Genomic DNA, 17,957 nt, shown 5'->3' with positions numbered 1-17,957 from the left:
CTCCCCAGATGTGGGAAGGAGGGAGGGAACGGGGAGGGAACGGGGAGGGAACGGGGAGGGAACCCACCCGTCAAATAGAGGAATTAAGTTCCAGGCAAGATTATTAGGGAAATATGCTCCTTCCCCTCCCTCAGCCCAGTCTGCTGTCCCAGTCTGGGGACGTGGCCACGTGAAAGCAGGAGTGAGAAGGGGTCTACTGTCCTGGGGCCTCTGAGCCACTGTGCCAGCTGTAGGGATGCAGGGTCCAGAGGTGTCCTGTCATCTGGGGAGGGAACTACCTTCCCATCACCCCTCTGCTCTTTCTCCTGCAGGAAAGTGTGTGTCCCCTCTATTTCCCTGCACTTGGCACAGGCCTGACATAGTGAATGTGTAGCAAATACTTCCCAGAACAATGCATGAACGGAAGGGCTTGGTGACCACAACTCCTGCTCTCTGGGGAAGGGGAGGGAAGAGGGTCTGCTTGGTTTGGCCTGGCCCCCAGGCTTCTAAGAACTGACTGCCTTCCCTGTATAAATTAGCCAAAGGCGGACTCCTGGATACACTGACCCCCAGTTCAGAAAGGGCCCTGAAGTACAGACCACCCTGGTTCAAGTTCAGAGCCCAGAGCAAGCCTCATGGTGAGGGTCCAGCCCCACTGCAGACACAAAGCAAAGATCATCAGCGGTGCTTTATTATCATAACCATCAGGTACAAACAAATGGTACAAAAGGGGCAACGGGCCCAGTTCCTCTCCAGGCAGACTCCTGTGAATAAGCAAGAGACCAGGGTGAGGAAGAAAAAGGGGAGCCATGGAATGAGCCTGGCCCGCCTGGGCCCCTCACTCAACCCACGCACAGCCCGACTGCTAACAGCCACTCCTCCGGGGTCGCCAGTTCACCTCTGCTGGTTCACCACTGTCCAGGTATAAGCTCCACAAGGGCAGAAATGGTGTCTGACGTTTTCTATATGTTTCCCATGCCTGGCTCAGTGCCTGGCAGGTCGTAAGTGCCCAATAAACCAAGTACTAGAGGATGCAAACGGACCCTCTAAGGAGCCATGATAGCTGTTATTTACAAAGAAGAAAATTCAGGCTTAGCAAGGTTGAGGAACCTGTTCAAGGTCACACAGCCGGTGAGCTGCAGAGGCAGGATCTGAACCCAAGCAGCCTGGCTCTGAGCTCGTGCTCCTCACCAACCCACTCTGCTGCCTTCCACGTACTGAGCACATAAACAGCAAACACACACCCGCAAATACACAGCACAGGAAACACGACCCGTGTTCCCATGCAAGACACACACACGAAATGCAATTTATATTCACGGCACACGTGCACGTGCCCACGCATGCGCGCGCGCGCGCACACACACACACACACACACACACACAAATGAATGTCTAGTCGCTGGTGTTTTGGGCTGGCACCCAGATCAAGGATGGGCTCGCCTAGGGAAGGGAAATCTCTGTGGTTCCAACGGGCCAGACCGGCGATGCCCAGCCTTCACCTCACCGCTGCACCGCCTTACCCAGACTCTAGTTCTTGTCCCTCCAGGGAGCCAAGTCCAACGCAGGGAGTGTGCTGCAGTTGACAAAGTCCCGAGGGAATGTGTTGGACATGAAGATGTTGTTCTTGGACACGACGGTGATGCCTGTGTTGTCGCAGATGATGCGGGGCAAGGAGATCTTGGCCAAGGCCCGCTGCTGCTGTGTGCTGAACACGCCCTTGTTCTGCCACCAAAACCTGCACGGGAACACCCGCGGCCATCGTGCCCAAGGCCCTCCTGGGCAGGGAGGGCGTCCGCTGGCTGGAGCTGCTCGTGGATGACAGAGGACCACGGCAGACACCAGCCCCACAGCACGGGACAGGTCCAGGCCCTCGGGCAGCCCGGGGGGTTCAAATAAGTAGAGCCCCCCTCACAGCTGCCCAGCTGCCTCCCCCTCTGCCCCCACACCCGCAGCCTCCGGGCACCACTGATGACAGACGGGGAGCCGGGCCCACACTCGTTCGCGAGGCCCTGGGCCCTGAGCCAGCGCTACATCCACGTGGTGAAAGAGGATCTTGGGGTGGTTTACAATTTGTCCACCCAGAGAGGGACACCTTTTTTAAATTTCCCCAAAGATGCAGTTCAGGTCAGATGAGAACTGGGTGTGATAGATGTCAGGGCCACAGTGAAATGAGAGTAGGCACCACGGTGGGGAAGCAAGGATGGGACCTTTCAGTAGAGACTGGTGGCGCCGCGACTGCGGCCCCAGACCTGGAGAAGAAGAGGCTAAGAGTGGCATTTTCTCTCTTCCCTCCTTTACAACGAAGGGTCCAGGTCCCCAACTGATTCAGGGCACATTAGGGATGACCTTGAGGCTTCCCAGAACACACTGGAAAATCACGGACTCCTTCTAGCAGGAGGAAGCTGGGGCCCCCCGAGGGTCAGGGACAGGCCCACCACCCTGCAACGAGCCTGAGCTGCTCGGCCTCCCTCCTCACCGATCACCATCACGGAGCTTCCTGAACTGGGTCCCGATGAGGCAGGCGAGGAGCGGGCCCACGCGGCCTCCGCTGTTCAAGGGCTCGGCCACGCCGCCCATCCAGATGTCGATGTTGTTGGGTGTGCCGTACTGGGCCATCAGCTTCCTCGCCAGGTCCAGGTTCTTCAGGACTGTGCCCAGCTCGCCCACCGTGCTGGGCTCCGGGAGCCCGCAGAAGCGCCTCCAGGCATTGTACCCTGTATGGGGGGGAGGGGACAGGTGGCTGTGGGTGGGTCCCAGAAAGGCCACCTTCCTGACACAGTGAGGCCATGCACTGAGGTACATGACAGAGGGGAGGACACAGAGGGACTGCTGCCAGGCTATAAACCCCCAGGGAACCCTGAACCCTTAGCTCCGGCCGCTCCAGGAGCCTGCGGACAGCTGGGTCTCTCCAGGAGCCTCTGTCTTCCCCCTGCCCTCCCACCCTAAAGTAAATCCTAAATTGCCATAACTCCTGCTGGGTCCAACAACAGGTGCAGCTCCTCGCCCCCTGTGGAGATGTCAGACCCACGCCAGGTGCGGTGTCTGGAAGGATCAGCCACACCAGCTGTCCCAGGAGACAGGCATGGGCATGGCATGCGGCTGATCTGGGCTCTGATTCCAGCTCTGTCATTGACTTGGCTGGAGAACCGGGTGGATTCTGAATTTCTCCAAGCCTCAGTTTCCTCATCAGTAAAATGGAATTGATAATAATCTCAATAATCTCTTCCCCTCAGAATTCATGTAAGATGAAGCAAAATGAAATGTGATGGAGACAGAGTTTCAGACGGCGGCGGTGGGGGTGGGGGGGGCGGTCGGCTGCTGCTACTATGGTGATGCGCTAAGCTGGAGGGTTACAGCAATGCAAAGGAGGCGGGAGGCACTGGAAATGGGGCAGATGGGCCCAGGGAGAGGTAGGGGCCTGACCTCAGACTGCATCCTAAGAGCAAGGTGCTGGGGGTGCCTGGAGAGGGCAGGCCCTGGAGTGGGAAATGGGCTGGGGCCAGGGAGACTCCCACAGCCCCTCACCTGGGAGGCCATGGTCCCGGCTGCGTTGCATGTTTAGAGCGGGCAGGTCCAACCCGATCCTCATGACCTGCTCAAACAACCGCTCCCGGATCTCATCCACCACAATCTCGTTCTGGCGATTCAGCTTCGCAGGGGTGGCCATAAGGCCCCGGAGGATGGGGTCAATGCCACCTGGGACAAGAGGAGCAGGGCAGGGGAAGGATCCGGCTCACTCTCAGAGCTCAGATTGGAGTAAGGTAGAACCGGGGGGATTGCAGAAGAGGGCTGGGCCCATGAGGCTCCTGATGTCAAGGTGTCCCCAGTGGATAGGTCCTCACTGAAGCTCTGAGGTCTCAGAGGATAATGCTATTCAGGCTTGCAAGGGTCAGGTGCTCCCAGCCCCTGGCCTCCTGGGTCACTGAGAATTACAACACACAAGAAGGAGCCAGCTCCTTACAAGCCATCTCCACCCAACTCTTCATTATTAGATGTGCAGGCAGAGTCAGGTGAACAGAAGCTAGAAAGTCAGATCAGATCCCCAAAGATGGAACAAAAGAGGATTTATTCCGCCCTAGCTCCCTGTGACCAAGCCCACCCCCACCCCATCCTCGGCTGCCAGCTCACTCACTCCTGGCTTAGGTCCCGCTCACCTTCCAGCACAACCCTCCAGCTGGCAAAAAAGACTCTGCTGAGCGGAACACGGGGGTTGGGCTGCATGGGCTGGTACCGATTGTTCAGGCGGAACATGAAGGGTTGGATGAGGGTGTGGCCATAGCGGAAGGCGTTGGTGAAGACGTTGGCGATGCGCGGGTCCACCGAGTCATTATAGCCGCGGTACTTGGGCAGGTACTTCCTCGTGGCCTCTGGCCCCAGCACCAGGGGCAAGTAATCCCGGTAAGTGATGATCTAAAGAAAAGTCACTCAGACTGGCCTCTCCACTCACCCCTCCCAGCAGATTCTTCGCCTGCTCCTGACTCAGGGGATCCCTCCCTCATATATGGCCAGGGATTTGCCTCCCACAGCACTGGATCTGGGTCTCACACAGTGGCACAGAGCTCTAGTGCTTGTCTGCTGTGTGACCTTGGGCCAGTTATTAACTTCTCTGAGCCCCAGTTCCTCAAATGTAAATTAAGGGTAATTACGCTGCCCTCTGCACTAAAGGAGTAAATAACAAAGGGCTTTGTTAGTCTTTTCAATAGCTCCCTTGCCCTTGTTACTTGGGGTCTCTTTTCTCTTACTAACTTATTAGCTCCTTGAGGGCAAGGGTTGTATCTCATTTCTCTTGAAATTACTCAGTGCCCAGCAAGTGCCTGGCTCACAGTAGGGTCCAATATATTGTCTGTAGAAAGGGGGGAAGCAAAATGGAAAAGGGTCACCCTAGGTGATTTCTCCCAGTGAAAAGAGAAGAGATGGAAGAGTCTCGCTCTAGATTCTAGACTCTGGAATTTCCTCTGAAGTTTAAACGAATCTCACTTAAGTTCTTAGTGCAAATCAAAAACTCACTCTCAGCACCAGCAACTCTCTCCCCTCCAGAGTCAAGGAATAATAACAAGGGGTGTGCGTGTGTGCGTGTGCGTGCGTGTGTGTGTGTGTGTGTGTGTGTGTGTGTGTGTGTGTTTATGTCTTGGGGAGAGGATGGGGATGCTGGAGCATCAAAAGTTGGGAGAAGGGAAATTCCCTGGCAGTCCAGCACTTAGGACTCTGTGCTTCCTCTGCAGGGAGCACAGGTTCAATCCCTGGTCGGGGAACTAAGATCCCGCAAGCCACATAGTGCAGTCAATAAATACATATAAAAATAAAGCGTTTAAACATTTCAAAAAAAATTGAGAGAACACCCCCCAGGGATAAGTGAGGATAAGGAGAGTGGGTGAGCTGCAAGAGAGCCATAAAGAAGAGGGAGTGTGTAAAGGAGCCAAGAGTGACGATGAGATAAAGGAAATGAGAAGCATTTACTGAACAGCTACTATGCACCAGGCACTTTAGACCCACCTGTTTAAACCTCCCAGTACCATTCCCAGTGGACAGGAAAGCAGAAAGGAGAGCAAGCCTGGGAAAGAGGGGATGGCAAGTGGCCACCCTTGTCAGCCAGGTGTTTTCATACTTAGTATCTGCCAGGTGTTTTCATACGTGTCCTTTCATCCTTACAGTATCATGGATGAAGAAACTGAAGCTCATGAGGGTTAATCTGCATAGCTAAGATGTGGCAGATGCATGTTTGGATCCCAAATCTGCCAACGCTTGGCCTCACCGACGTGCAGGACTGCCTACCTGGACCATGGCTCCCACGATCTTTCGGGCTTCCTGATAGAGCCTCTCTCCATTCCAGCGGGGGTTCAGCCTCTTCAGCTTTGTGGCCAGCCGGTTGTGCTCCCGCAAAAAGAGCGTGTGCATGGAGGTGAGCTCAGGCATCTCACTCGAGCGGGAGTCCCCTTGGGGAAGAGAAGGCTACTGTCAATCCTCAGACCTCCCTCCCCGAAAGGACTTGCTCCCGTGAAACTCCCTCCCAAGCCAAGACTTTAAATGCCTCGTGCCCAGCCCTCCTTTCCACCATCTTTCCACGCTATGCTCAGCTTACACCTCCTCTAGGAGGCCTCCGTTGATGCCCTGGTCCACCATAATAGCTCCTCCTCTCTTTAGCAGCACGGCGGGTCAGAGAGACTCGTTCACTAAGCATCAGATCTGACACAAGACTTGCCATCTTCCCATACCTGAGACTGGTAGCACCTTGAGGACAAGGACCATGGCTTGTGCCTTTTGGTGTCTGACCCTCCCACCCAACGTACACAGAGACACACGGATTTAACACAGAGACTGGTACAAAATAGGAGATACATGAACACTGTTTGATTGACTTATTGTCTTGATTCAGGGAAGGCCAAAAAGTAGCATGCATGTTGGCTCTCCCTATTTTCCTGTTCCCGTGAGACACAGCGAATGATCACAGCCCTCTCTCCTGCTAAAATTGGATGCAACCTCAGAATCCTTCTTAACACAGGACTCTGAGCCACGAACATCTGCTCAGAGCTGCCATCCCCACCTTACTGCATGCTAATTGTGCAGCCTACTCAGGGGAGGAGCCAGGGCACAGTCCACACGTGAGACTGTTCAAAAGAACCAAGTGAGACCCTCTGATCCCTCTAGTCCTCCCCTCAACCTGCTCTGGAAGGACCAGAGGGTTAGGGACAGGCCCATTTCTGCAGGACACTGGGTTCAGTCCTCCCCAGCTCTAAAGGAAGGAAATTCTCTGAGAGCAGCTTTTCCTTCCCACAACTTGACAGAGGTCATGACCATGCAGGCTGGGAACATGTGGCCCAACACCATGTGGAAGCCGAGGACTGCTGCTCTCCCCCCACTAGCCCAGAAAAGCCCCCCCTGGTGTTGACCTTGATTCTCCTTTCCACAGGCCCTGACTTTGATTCTCCTCCCCAGGACCCAACCACGAGAAGCCACCAGGAGGAGAGTTTGGGAGGCCAGAGAGAAGGGCCTCAGACCCACTGTTGGGTTGCAGTTAAAAACACTGTAAAATTTCTGGGCACGGCCACCGTCACTGCCCTAACCATATCCCCAGGACTGCCAGTTGTTTAAATCGAAAATCCCACCCTATCTTATTACAGGGAATTAAGGTGGATAGGTGATGATGTTCTGGAGCAGCTCTGTCCAATAGAACTTTCTGCATAGATGAAATGGCCTACAGTTGAGCTGTCCTACATGGAAGCCACTTGCCTATGAGGCTATTGAGCACTTGGAACATAGCCAGTGCAGCGGAGGAAACGTGCTTTTACTTTAAGTTAATTTAAATTCACTTACACGCAAATGAAAATAGCCATGTGTGGCTAGTGGCTACCATATTGGATACTGTGATTCTAGAAGGGGAGGGTGCCATGATGCTCTCTGTGCCTTGAGTTCCCTGTCCCTGGAAGTCCTCTCTCCCAGAGTCCAAAGGAAAAGAAAGCAACGGAGAAAGGGCTGGACAGATGGACAGAGGCTCCCTGGCCATCCCTGAGTCTCCTTCTTAGGCTTGGGTTTTTTGTTTTTGTTGGTATAGGGGTTTCGTTTTGGTTTTGCCTTTCTGGTTCCATCCAACTTGTTACCAAGGCAACTGGATTAATATCGTGAAGTTGGTGAGGACAGTCTCTCTCTAAGTGCAAACAGAGGCCCTCTGTGGCTCCAGCAGGGGGCACCCCTGTGTCCGCCCAGGTTCCTGCCCAGGACTGACCTGCCAGGAAGCAGCGGATGCGCGCAGAGCGGTTGGTGAGGAGGCAGGGGTCATGGTGCAAGGTATCGAAGGGCAGCAGGGCCCGGCCGTTGTCGCGGAAGCGGGTGTTGACGGCCAGCAGCCCCAGCTGGTTGGTCTGGTTGCGCAGCTTCAAGGCCAAGGGGTCCTCGCTGCCGTACACCATGCTGGCGTCCACGAAGGACGTGAGCGTGTTGATCTGGTTGCGGATGGTGATGTTGCCCCCTGTGCAGGCGGGGCTGGAGCGGAAGAAGGGGAGGCAGTCACGTCGGTTCTTGATGCGGGGGTCATTGGGCGGGATCTGCAGCACAGAGAGAGGCCCGGCGGGCTCGCCGAGGGCAGGGACAGAGGTCAGCAGTGGCTCTCCCCCGTCCACCATCCCGCAGGCCTCAATTCCCACCTCGGAAGCAGCCTGGAGCTCAGGACCAGAAGGGAGGGCAGCCCAGACACTAAAGTGGAGGTCCTCTCAGCCCCCTCAGCGGGCAGGAAGGCCTCTCAAGGCCCCCAAGGGATGAGCCTGAGGTTCCACCCGCAGAGCGCCTCTGAGCTGGACAGGTGATGACTAGGACGCTGATGTGGGGGATGTGGGGCCCCCTGGAGGGGGGCTGGCCAGTCCTCTGACCCCTCCCCCCAAGCCTCCTTTCTCTCCTCTTTTCTGTCTTTGGTCCTCCCTCCTCTGTTCTCTGAATCTGGCCTCTGTACTTTCCGTGGGCCTCCTCTTCCTTCTCCTTTCCTCTCCTGTCTCTGTCTCTTCCCTGCCGCTTTCCTGGCTCTCACTCTGACCCCTGTCTCTCTCTCCCCTCTCTCGGATCCTCCTTCCTTCTCTCCTCCTCTACCTACTCTGCACATGCCTCAGCCGGGGAGTCCACTCTCAACCTTGCTCCAACCCCACAGCCCAGGCTTTCTGTGATATGGGCTTGGGGAGAGGGGGCCCCTGAGTGCACACAGAGGTTTGAGGGACAGAGGGAAGGTCCTCAGCCCAGAGGGGTGGGGGTGGGGGGTCAGGGTGAGCCTTACTGGGAGTGGGGGAAGGAAAGTTGGGCACGGAGGGAGGTGTTCCCTTCCGGGAACGATGCCCATCCCCCCAGCCCCGAAGGCAGGGGGTGGGGCAGGGAGGGAGCACCTTGAGCGGGAAGCAGGGCGGCTGCTGCAGGCAGCTGGTCTCGCAGTTGAGGCCAGTGAGGAAGGAGACATGGGCGGCCGGCTCGGGGGTGAAGTCGAGGTCGTGGTCGAGCAGCTGGCCCCACTGCATGAATATGAGCGCGCGCTCCTGGTCCGGGGTCAGCTTCTCCGTGGGGAAGCGCACGATGGCGTTGGAGACGGCGCGCGCCTGCAGGACACGGGGCGTCAGGAGCTGCGGCCTCCGCCGGGCCGCGCCCCCTCCGCGGGCCAGCGCTCACCAGGGGCACCCGGAAGCCGCTGCGCTTGACCTGCGGCGTCCAGCCGAAGGGCAGGGAGAAGCCGTCCTCGTACTCGGCGGGCAGCCAGCGCGCAAAGGCGCGGTTGGAGGCCCCCAGCGTGGGGCTGCGCCTGCGGGGCGGGAGGCGGACAGGACGCTGACACAAGGTGCCGGGACACACACACCCCCCTCGCCCCCCAGCCACCTTCCGCCCACCGAGGGGCCGCCCCCCAGCGGCCGCACCTGTTATTGCACTGCCCGGTGATGGTTCGGTACTTGTCCTTCTCTGGGCACCTCACCCCCAGGTCCTGGGAGGCGCAACCGCTAGTCTTGGACAGCAGATGCAGCTGGGCAGGCGTCAGCACGTCTGTGGGGCCGGGAAAGTAGGGGGCGAGTGGGAGCTGAGCCCCTATTTCCTATCCTCTGCTGGGGAGCCTTGGTTGGGGGGTGTGGTCTGAGGACATGGAAGGGATGCTAGGATGCCCCAGAGACTCCCTGGAAGGAGGGGTTGGGGGAACCGCTGGGAAGTGGCTGGGGTCACTAGGAGGGGTCGCTAGTGGAGGGAGGGGCTGGGGTTGTAGAGGGAACGGTACCCGTGACGTTGAAGCGGCCTTTCCAGAGGGGCCGCAGCTTCCTCTCCAGCAAGCCTAGGGCCACGTGCAGGTAGTCAGCAGCCCTCACAGCTGTCCTGGTGGCTGCCACTGGCTGCTTGAAGTAGGACAGGAGTTCCATGGGGCTGGCCAAGCCGCTGCGAAGCCGCTGCTTGATGCTGCTTGGGGGAGGGAGGAGGGAGGGCCAGAGAAGGGAGGCAGAGACACTCAGCAGAGCCCCAGCCCAGAGCTGTGGACACGAAGGACAGTGTGGACGGACCCACAGTCAGGAAGCAGGTTTCTCTTTTTAAACAGGGTATGGACCTGGAAGTCCAGAGGTGAGGCCATAGGAGGCATTGTTTTGAAACTGTTCTCACACCCAGAGATGAAAAGACTGACAGAGGGCCCCACCCCCATCCACAAATTCTCCGATGCCTGTTCCTTCTCTGAAAGGCCTGGGGCAGCCTTGACCAGGGCCCCACCTTTCCCGCCGCTCCTTGTAGGTTTTGTCCACTAGCCGCTTGGCCTCCTCCATGCAGGTCAGCACCACCGAGGTCTCCACTTCCCCCAGGACAGCTGCCCAGAATAGGGGTCCCAAGGTCAGGAATGGGCCCAGAGACCCCATCAGGCCCCAGGGCCCAGGTGGCTTACAGTGAGGAAAGGAATCCCCGGGACTCAGAACCACCCCCAACAGGTCACCTTTTCCCTCCTTTCTGAACCGTTACCTGGAGCGGCACCCTCCGAGGGCTGGAGCATGGTCAGAACAGCCAGGAGCCCTGTCAGGCCCAGGAGCAGCTTCATCACTGCAGCAAGACCCCAAGCCCAGTAAGTGTCCAAAGCCCACAGTGCATTTGGGAGAAGAGAGCCCCACATCCCACTCCTCACAGGCCCCTCACTCCCACCTTCACACCCCAGTGCCCCTTCCGTAGGTTCTGCCTACAGGTAGAGTCCAGAACCCCACCTCCAAATCTCCAGTGCTTCACCTGGCATTGGCATCACCTCTTCACTGAATCTGGACTAAGGGCTTTTATGTCCTCCAAGCTGGGGGAGGGGAGGGGCAGGGCAGATGAGGCCTGCCCCTGGGGACTGAACTCTCCTCCCCCACTGGGGCTGGGGTGCATAGAAAGAGCTTCCTGATATGGGAGAGATGGGCAGAAGAGGAGGGACCAGAACTGTCTCCAGCCTCTGAACTTAGCACCCCCAGAGTTTCTTAGCTTCCCATTGTGTGTCCAGACCAGTGCTTCCCCAGGGGGCACAGACAGTCAACCCCACCCCTCCAAAATTCTGGTTCCACTGAGTATCCAGGGTTCCTTTGAAAGGGACAAAAGATTATGGGAAACAGAAGGTGAAGGGGAGACCCGGAGGAATAATGGCCCTATGCGCCTCAGGGTACCATGCCCCACCCCCAACAGTAATCTGGCCTTTGTGGCCAAACTTGGTGGGCAGCCCCCCATTCGTGGAGAAGGCTAGAGGGACAGGAAATCTGGCTGGAGACCGTTGGGCTTCACAGGAAAGAGGACCCTTGGGGCCTCGGGCTGAGGACCGAGTTAACTTCCTCTATCCCTCTCCTCATCCCCTTTCCTCTTGGCTTTTGGTAAGGGGCTGTCTCCAACACCCCCACCATCTGCTCCCAGATTTTAGAGAACAGAGCCGGTTATGGTTAGTGGTCAGTTGGGTGATGCAGCCCAGGGCCTCCCCGGGACAAAATCAATGTAGTCAGGATTTGCGTTAAACTTTTGAAATAGAAGAGGGGGACGCCCTGAGGAAGACTGGCAGAGGGACTGCCGTTCCCCAGCAGGAAAGGCACCCTACGACTAGTGACGACCAGTGACTATGTCTGTCCACTTCCCTGTGCCCTCGTCAGCCTGGGCACGTGCCAACTGTGGCCCCCATGTCCTGTTTGGTCTACCCACACCTCCTACCTCCAGACACCCTCCTGCACTCACTCTTGCCTTCTATGCCCAGACCACATCTTGGCCAAGGAACGAGGGACAGCAACAACTTCCCAGCGTACCTTCCCACCTGCCAGGAAGCAGAGCCCAGGAGCCCATGAGACAGGAGGCTATTCTTCCAGCCTTGTTCTGCCAGGGACTTGCTATGTGTGAACTTGGATGAGTGGCTTTTTGTGAATCAGGTTCTAGAATTTTATAGGCTTTTGAAAGTACTTTTTTTTCATCCTGTAAGTAATATATTTCCATTCATGAAATGTTATAGAATAAGTAATTAAAACATTTACAATCAGGTGAGGTTATGGGTAATTTTTTTTTCTTTCCAGGTTTGCCATCTTTCACATAAATAAGAAGCAGGAAAGAAAATAATTTCCCATAATCAATCCCACCAATAACCCCATTTTGTAATTTGATATCCCCAGTAACCCCACTTCATAATTTGATATCCTATGTGTAGATATAATATGTATTTTAAACAGTGATAACAACATTCTTTACGGAAGTTCCCTAGCAAATCAGTGGTGGAGACTCGATGCTTTCACTGCCATGACCCAGGTTCAATCCCTGGTTGCGGAACAAAGATCCCACAAGCTGTTCGGCATGGCCAAAAAAAACAGGAGCATACTTTAAATATTATTTTACAATCTACTTTTAATACTTAATTTAGCCTGGACATCTCTCTGTGTCAACAAATAGAGATTTATTTCATTTTTATGTCTGCATAATATTTTGTATGAAATACTATGTTTTATTCACTAATCCTGTCTTGTTAGATACTTGGATCATCTCCTGCTTTCACTGTTATAAGCAGTACTAGGACCATTATCCATGGAGTTAAATCTCTAGATGAATCTTCACTTGTTTCCATAGGCCAAAATGTCCTAGAAGTAAAATTGCTGCACACTTGGGTATCCACATTTTTAAGGCTTTTACCCTCCCTCAGCCATGTATGGGAACACCTGTTCCCCATTGACCTCATCAACTCTTTTTTTTTTAAAGAACTTTTATTGAGATACAGTTAATGTACAATAAACTGCATCTATTTAGAGTGTACAATTTGTTTCTTTTTTCTTATTAGTAATATATATCGACCCCATCAACTCTTGACAATCCGTGTCCGTTTACTCTTTTAAGGGAATTGTCAGAGTCCAAGAGGGAAGAGACATTTAATACAAGCTCCTCATAGCACAGATGAGAAAGAGGTCTGAGAAGGAAATGACTTTGCCTAGGGCAGCAGTGTGGCACAGCTCAGAATTATCTAGTTGTCAGGTCTCTTGACTTACACACCAGTGCTCTTTACCCAAAGGCCTCTGCAGGTTTATCCCTGAGCTTTCACTCAGGCGTTTATTGAACAAGTATGTACTGAGTCCCTTGGGTGCCCTCCACTGAGCATAGGCCTTGTCCTCAATGAGCACAGGGGGGCGCAGACCAATGGCACCCCAACAACCTTGTGCAGGGTTCTTCGGGAGCATCGGAGAAGGCTTTTTTGAGGAGTTGGTGCTTGAGACTGTCTTGAAGAATGTTTAATAGTTGGACACAGGGAGGAAGAGCATTCTGGGCACAGAGAATGATGCAACAAAACCCTTGACACAGGTGGGCTTCACCTAGACAGTTCCAACGTGGCGGAGGGGGTGGGGCAGGATGAGGCTGAAAAGGCAGGCAGAGGCCCAGGACACAGCTCTTGCTGACCTCCTAGGCGTTCTTTTCCTGAAGGCTCCAGGGAGCCATGAAGGCCCTGAAGTGCATGGTCAGAATTCATTTTAGAAAGCTCACTTGGGCAGCTGAGTGGAAGGTGCACTGAGCAGACAGGCCCAGAGGCCAAGTGCCAGGCAGGAGGCATTGCAGTAATTCATGGGCATCAAGAGACCTGCCCTGATTTCTCACAGGCAGCAGTGAGGCAATGAGTGAACATGTAAAGCCTTTTCAAAGGATGATGTTAAAATGCCCTTCGCTTTCTATCCGTATGACTGGAGAAGAATTCTCAAAGCTTTATCATCTCCAAACCACCTGCCTGTGGCTCAGGGTGGGGGCTGTGGGCCTTCATTTGCATGCAGAGATTTGAGATGCTCTGTGATGATGTGAGATGCTCTTTACGATGTTTCCAACCAATTAATAATGGCCCGAGTGAGATCACTGCAAGGCTGCCCAGTCTGTGTCTCTGTTGATCCCTCATCTAGGCCCTATTTGTCTGGCCCAGGTGGCTCAGAGGGCTACGTATGCAGCGTAACCAGAGGAGATATGTCTGCCAGAGGAGATATTTCAGACAAGCCTCGTCCCACAAATTACCCGCTAACGCCCCATCCTGGGGGTGGCCTCTGGAGGGCACTGCTGAGACGGCTGCATCTCAAGACTATAGTCCTTTGAGGGAGCCCCCACCCACCCACACATGCTGCCCTCCTTCTCCCCACTTACCTTCCCAAACATCCCCACTCCTAGGGTGAAGTCCAACTGTCTGTGGGGTAACGGGCTCTCTCTGCTACTGCTTGCAAAACCGCTTGTTCTTTCTTAATGCTGTTTAGGAAACCGTTCGGTTGGGATTACAGCCAGATTTCCTGTGTGCCTGTGTGGTTGGAGTGAAGGAGGCTTCTGGAAGCTGGGGAGGGGGTCGGGGCAGCGACTTCTCAAACATCCCAGTTGCACCCAGTCCAAAATCCTTGTTTTCGCTCTCTTTAAAGTTTTAAACATTAATTTCAAGTTATGCAGGTAATTAATACCCGGGTATCTTTTGAATAAAATTAAAATATTAGAAGTCAGTTGAAAGCTCCATCTAGATTAGGTTAGTTCACCATTTCCAGTTACAATCTCTTTCCCCCACTCCTGAGACATAAACACTCTTGTCATTTCTGTGTTTGTCCTTCCAAACCTTTTTACTTACGTTCATTTATACATATGGGTCTGTGGGAAACATTCTTCTTTCTTTATTTTTCCATGAATGATGTCACATTATACACATCGTTCAGCCGCATGCTTCCCTCGCTCAACAACACCGCTCGCGGATGTTTTCATGTGCTACTTGGAGAACTCTCTCACTTTTTCAGCTGCTACCCAGCATTCTTTAGATGAGGTGTACCTCCACGATGCGACCCTTCTTCTATTGATGGAAGCCGACATTTTTCCATTTTTCACTATTAAAAACAATGTAGCAAGAGCCTCTTTGTGCGCATGTGCACACACGTGTTCTCCGAGGTAAAGACTGAGAATTAGGTCATAGGTTCTGTGCATTTAAAATTTTTTAAGCTCTTTATTGGAATATAATTGCTTTACACTCTTGTACCAGTTTTTGAGGTACACCAAAGTGAATCGACTATATTTAGACATATATCCCCACATCCCCTCCCTCCCGTGACTCCCTCCCACCCTCCCTGTCCTGGCCCTCTAAGGCGTCACCCATCATCGAGTTGATCTTTTGTTATACAGCAACTTCCCACTAGCTATCTGTTTTACAGTTGGTAGTGTATATATGTCTATGCTGCTCTCTCACTTCGTCCCAGCTTCCCCTTCGCCCCCTGCCCCCCCAACCCTGTGTCCTCCAGTCCATTCTCCGCATCTGCATCCTTATTCTTGTCCTGTCACTGGGTTCATCAGTACCATTTTTTTTTTTTTAAGATTCCATATATATGAGCTAGCATACAGTATTTGTTTTTCTCTTTCTGGCTTACTTCACTCTGTATGACAGACTCTAGGTCTATCCACCTAGATATTAATAGATATTTCCAATCGGTAAAATTATCATAGGCAAAGACTGGAATCACACTATTGGTTCATTTTTTACTTCTTTGATTAATAGTGAGATTGTGCATCTTTTTTTTTTTTTTTGTATTATCTCTTCTGTAAATTTCCTGCGTTTGGTTTTGTCCATTTTCCCATTCACTAGTGCTCTTTTTATTGAAGGGCAAAAGTTATTGTATATTCTGGATACATAGTAATCTGTCAACTGTCATGTATGCTGCTAATATTTTTTTCCAGTCTTGTCACTTTTCATTTATGTTTTTTATGGAGTCTTAATTTTGAGGTGGTCAAATTTTCCTCTATGGATTTTTTGTTTCAGATTTGTTTAAGAGGATCTTCCCTTTTTCAAAAATCATACATACTTTCTCCTATATCTTCTTCTAAAACCTTAATACTTTGATTTTTCACATTTAGATCGCTAAACCATCTGGAATTTTTGTGTGTGAACAGTGTCAGAAACAGAGCCACCTTCATTTCTATTCAAATGGAAAACCAGTTGTCCCAACGCCTTTAACTGAATAATCTGTCATTTCTCCACTGAACTGAGATGCTACTTTTATCACTTACCATATATGTATGTGTTTCTAGATTATTCTATTCTACTGATTTACTAGTCTATTTATCAATTCCTGTCAATACCTAATCATTACAGTTGCCATAACTTTCTAATAAGCTTTGATTTCTTGTAAGATAAATTCTCCTTCCTCATTCTTTTTTTTTCAAAAGAATCTTCAGTATTCTAACATTTACTCTCTCATCAATTTTTGAGCATCTAGTTCCATGAGAAATCCAACTGAGATTTTTATTGATATTGTTTTCAATTTATACATAAATTTGGTGACAATTGGCATCTTGTGATATTAAATCTTCCCATCCATTCACATTCATCCATTCAACACGTATTTACTGAGTACCTCTGTGCCAGCACCGTTCTTGGCACTGGGGTTACAGCAATCAACAAATTACTTGGTCTCATGGAGTTTACATTCTTGAGTAATACAGTATACCATTTTATTTGTTTACTTTTATAGTCTTCATTGAAGTGTTATTGTTTTACCCTCTTGTTAGGTTTGTTCCTAACTACTTTCTTTTTGAAAAATGTATATACATTTGGTCTTTGAGTTTCTCCACAGAACTGATAAAATCTTATAAATATTCTTATAAAATTTTTTTTAATTTTAAAAACTTAAAAGCTTTCAAGGGCTTCCCTGGTGGCGCAGTGATTAAGAATCCGCTTGCCAATGCAGGGGACATGGGCTCGAGCCCTGGTCTGGGAAGATCCCACATGCCATGGAGCTACTAAGCCCATGTGCTGCAACTACTGATCCTGCACTCTAGAGCCCGCGCTCTGCAACAAGAGAAGCCACCGCAATGAGAAGCCTGCACACCACAACAAAGAGCAGCCCCCACTCTCCGCACCTAGAGAAAGCCCGTGCACAGCAACGAAGACCCAACACAACCAATAAATAAATAAATAAATAAATAAATTTATTAGGAAAAAAGAGCTTTCAAGGTAAGACCTTGTTGGTTATCTATTTTATATATAGTAGTTTGTGTCTGCTAATCCCAAACTCCTAATTTATTGCTCTCTCCCCTTTCCCCTTTGGCAATCATAAGTTTGTTTTCTATGTCTGTGGGTCTGTTTCTGTTTTGCCAATAAATTCATTTGTATCATATTTTAGATTCGGCACATAAGTGATATCATATGATATTTGTCTTTGTCTGACTTACTTCAGGCTCAGTATGATAATCTCTAGGTCTATCCATATTGCTGCAAATGGCATTATTTCATTCTTTTTTATGGCTGAGTAATATTCCATTGTATATAAGTACCACATTTTCTTTATCCATTCATCTGTCAATGGATATTTAGGTTGCTTCCATGTCTTGGCTATTGTAAGTAGTGCTGCTATGAACATTGGGGTGCATATATTTTTTTAATTAGAGTTTTCTCCAGATATATGCCCAGGAATGGGATTGCAGGATCATACGGTAATTCTATTTTAAGTTTTTAAAGGAAACTCCATACTGTTTTCTATAGTGGTTGCACCAATTTACAGTCCCACAAAGAGTGTAGGAGGGGTCCCTTTTCTCCACACCGTCTGCAGCATTTATTATTTGTAGACTTTTTGATGATGGCCATTCTGACCAGCGTGAGGTGATTTAATGCTAACTAAATTTCATTGTAGTTTTGATTTAATGCTGATTCTCTTTAAAACAAAACAAAAAAACACCTCTCTCAAATAAGGGATAGAAGAGAACTTCCTCAAACCCAGCCAAGGGCCTCTACCAAAAAAAACGCTATCACTGACATCATGACAGTGAAAGACCAAATACTTTCTCTCTAAGACCAGGAACAAAGCAAGTGCGTCCATTCCTGTTATTTCTATTAAGCATTGTCCTGAAAGTTCTATAGGTGCAGCGAGGCAAGAAAAAGAAGTTAAAGGCATCAAAATTTGAAAGGAAGAAGTAAAACTGTCTTTGTTCATCACATACGTAGAGAATTCTAAGGAATCTATAAAAAAAGCTACTAGAACTAATAAATGAGTTTAGTATGGTCGCAGCATACA

At 51.3% G+C, this 17,957-nt stretch overlaps 2 protein-coding genes across 2 annotated transcripts in view; one reads left to right on the top strand and one right to left on the bottom strand.

The window, feature by feature from the left end:
- LPO (lactoperoxidase) overlaps positions 1 to 8,690 on the top strand; it is a 41,936-nt gene extending 33,246 nt beyond the window's left edge. Inside the window, exon 13 of the mRNA XM_057714522.1 lies at positions 5,634 to 8,690. Coding sequence (XP_057570505.1) covers positions 5,634 to 5,670 — 37 coding nt within the window. The 3' untranslated portion in view covers positions 5,671 to 8,690. The remainder of the gene's footprint in view (positions 1 to 5,633) is intronic.
- MPO (myeloperoxidase) lies at positions 1,510 to 10,528 on the bottom strand. Its single transcript, XM_057714524.1, has 12 exons — positions 10,435 to 10,528; positions 10,192 to 10,285; positions 9,713 to 9,888; positions 9,363 to 9,486; positions 9,121 to 9,250; positions 8,844 to 9,050; positions 7,703 to 8,021; positions 5,755 to 5,915; positions 4,137 to 4,392; positions 3,508 to 3,678; positions 2,459 to 2,696; positions 1,510 to 1,717 (listed from the first exon to the last, which is right to left on the bottom strand). The coding sequence occupies exons 1-12, from the start codon at positions 10,508 to 10,510 to the stop codon at positions 1,510 to 1,512; spliced, it is 2,160 nt and encodes a 719-aa protein (XP_057570507.1). The 5' UTR covers positions 10,511 to 10,528.
- Between the last annotated feature and the right edge of the window lie 7,429 nt (positions 10,529 to 17,957).

Source organism: Hippopotamus amphibius, chromosome 17, assembly GCF_030028045.1.
Source record: "Hippopotamus amphibius kiboko isolate mHipAmp2 chromosome 17, mHipAmp2.hap2, whole genome shotgun sequence".
Taxonomy (NCBI): Eukaryota; Metazoa; Chordata; class Mammalia; order Artiodactyla; family Hippopotamidae; genus Hippopotamus; species Hippopotamus amphibius.
This window is presented reverse-complemented; position numbering and strand designations above follow the sequence as displayed.

Coding starts and splice junctions, on each gene's coding strand:
- MPO (XM_057714524.1), bottom strand. CDS start 10,510: ATGAAGCTGCTCCTGGGCCTGACAGGGCTCCTGGCTGTTCTGACCATG. Junction 9,051..9,120: donor GCGGCTTCCGGGTGCCCCTG/GTGAGCGCTGGC, acceptor CGTGTCCTGCAG/GCGCGCGCCGTCTCCAACGC. Junction 8,022..8,843: donor CGCCCTGCTTCCCGCTCAAG/GTGCTCCCTCCC, acceptor TCTGTGCTGCAG/ATCCCGCCCAATGACCCCCG.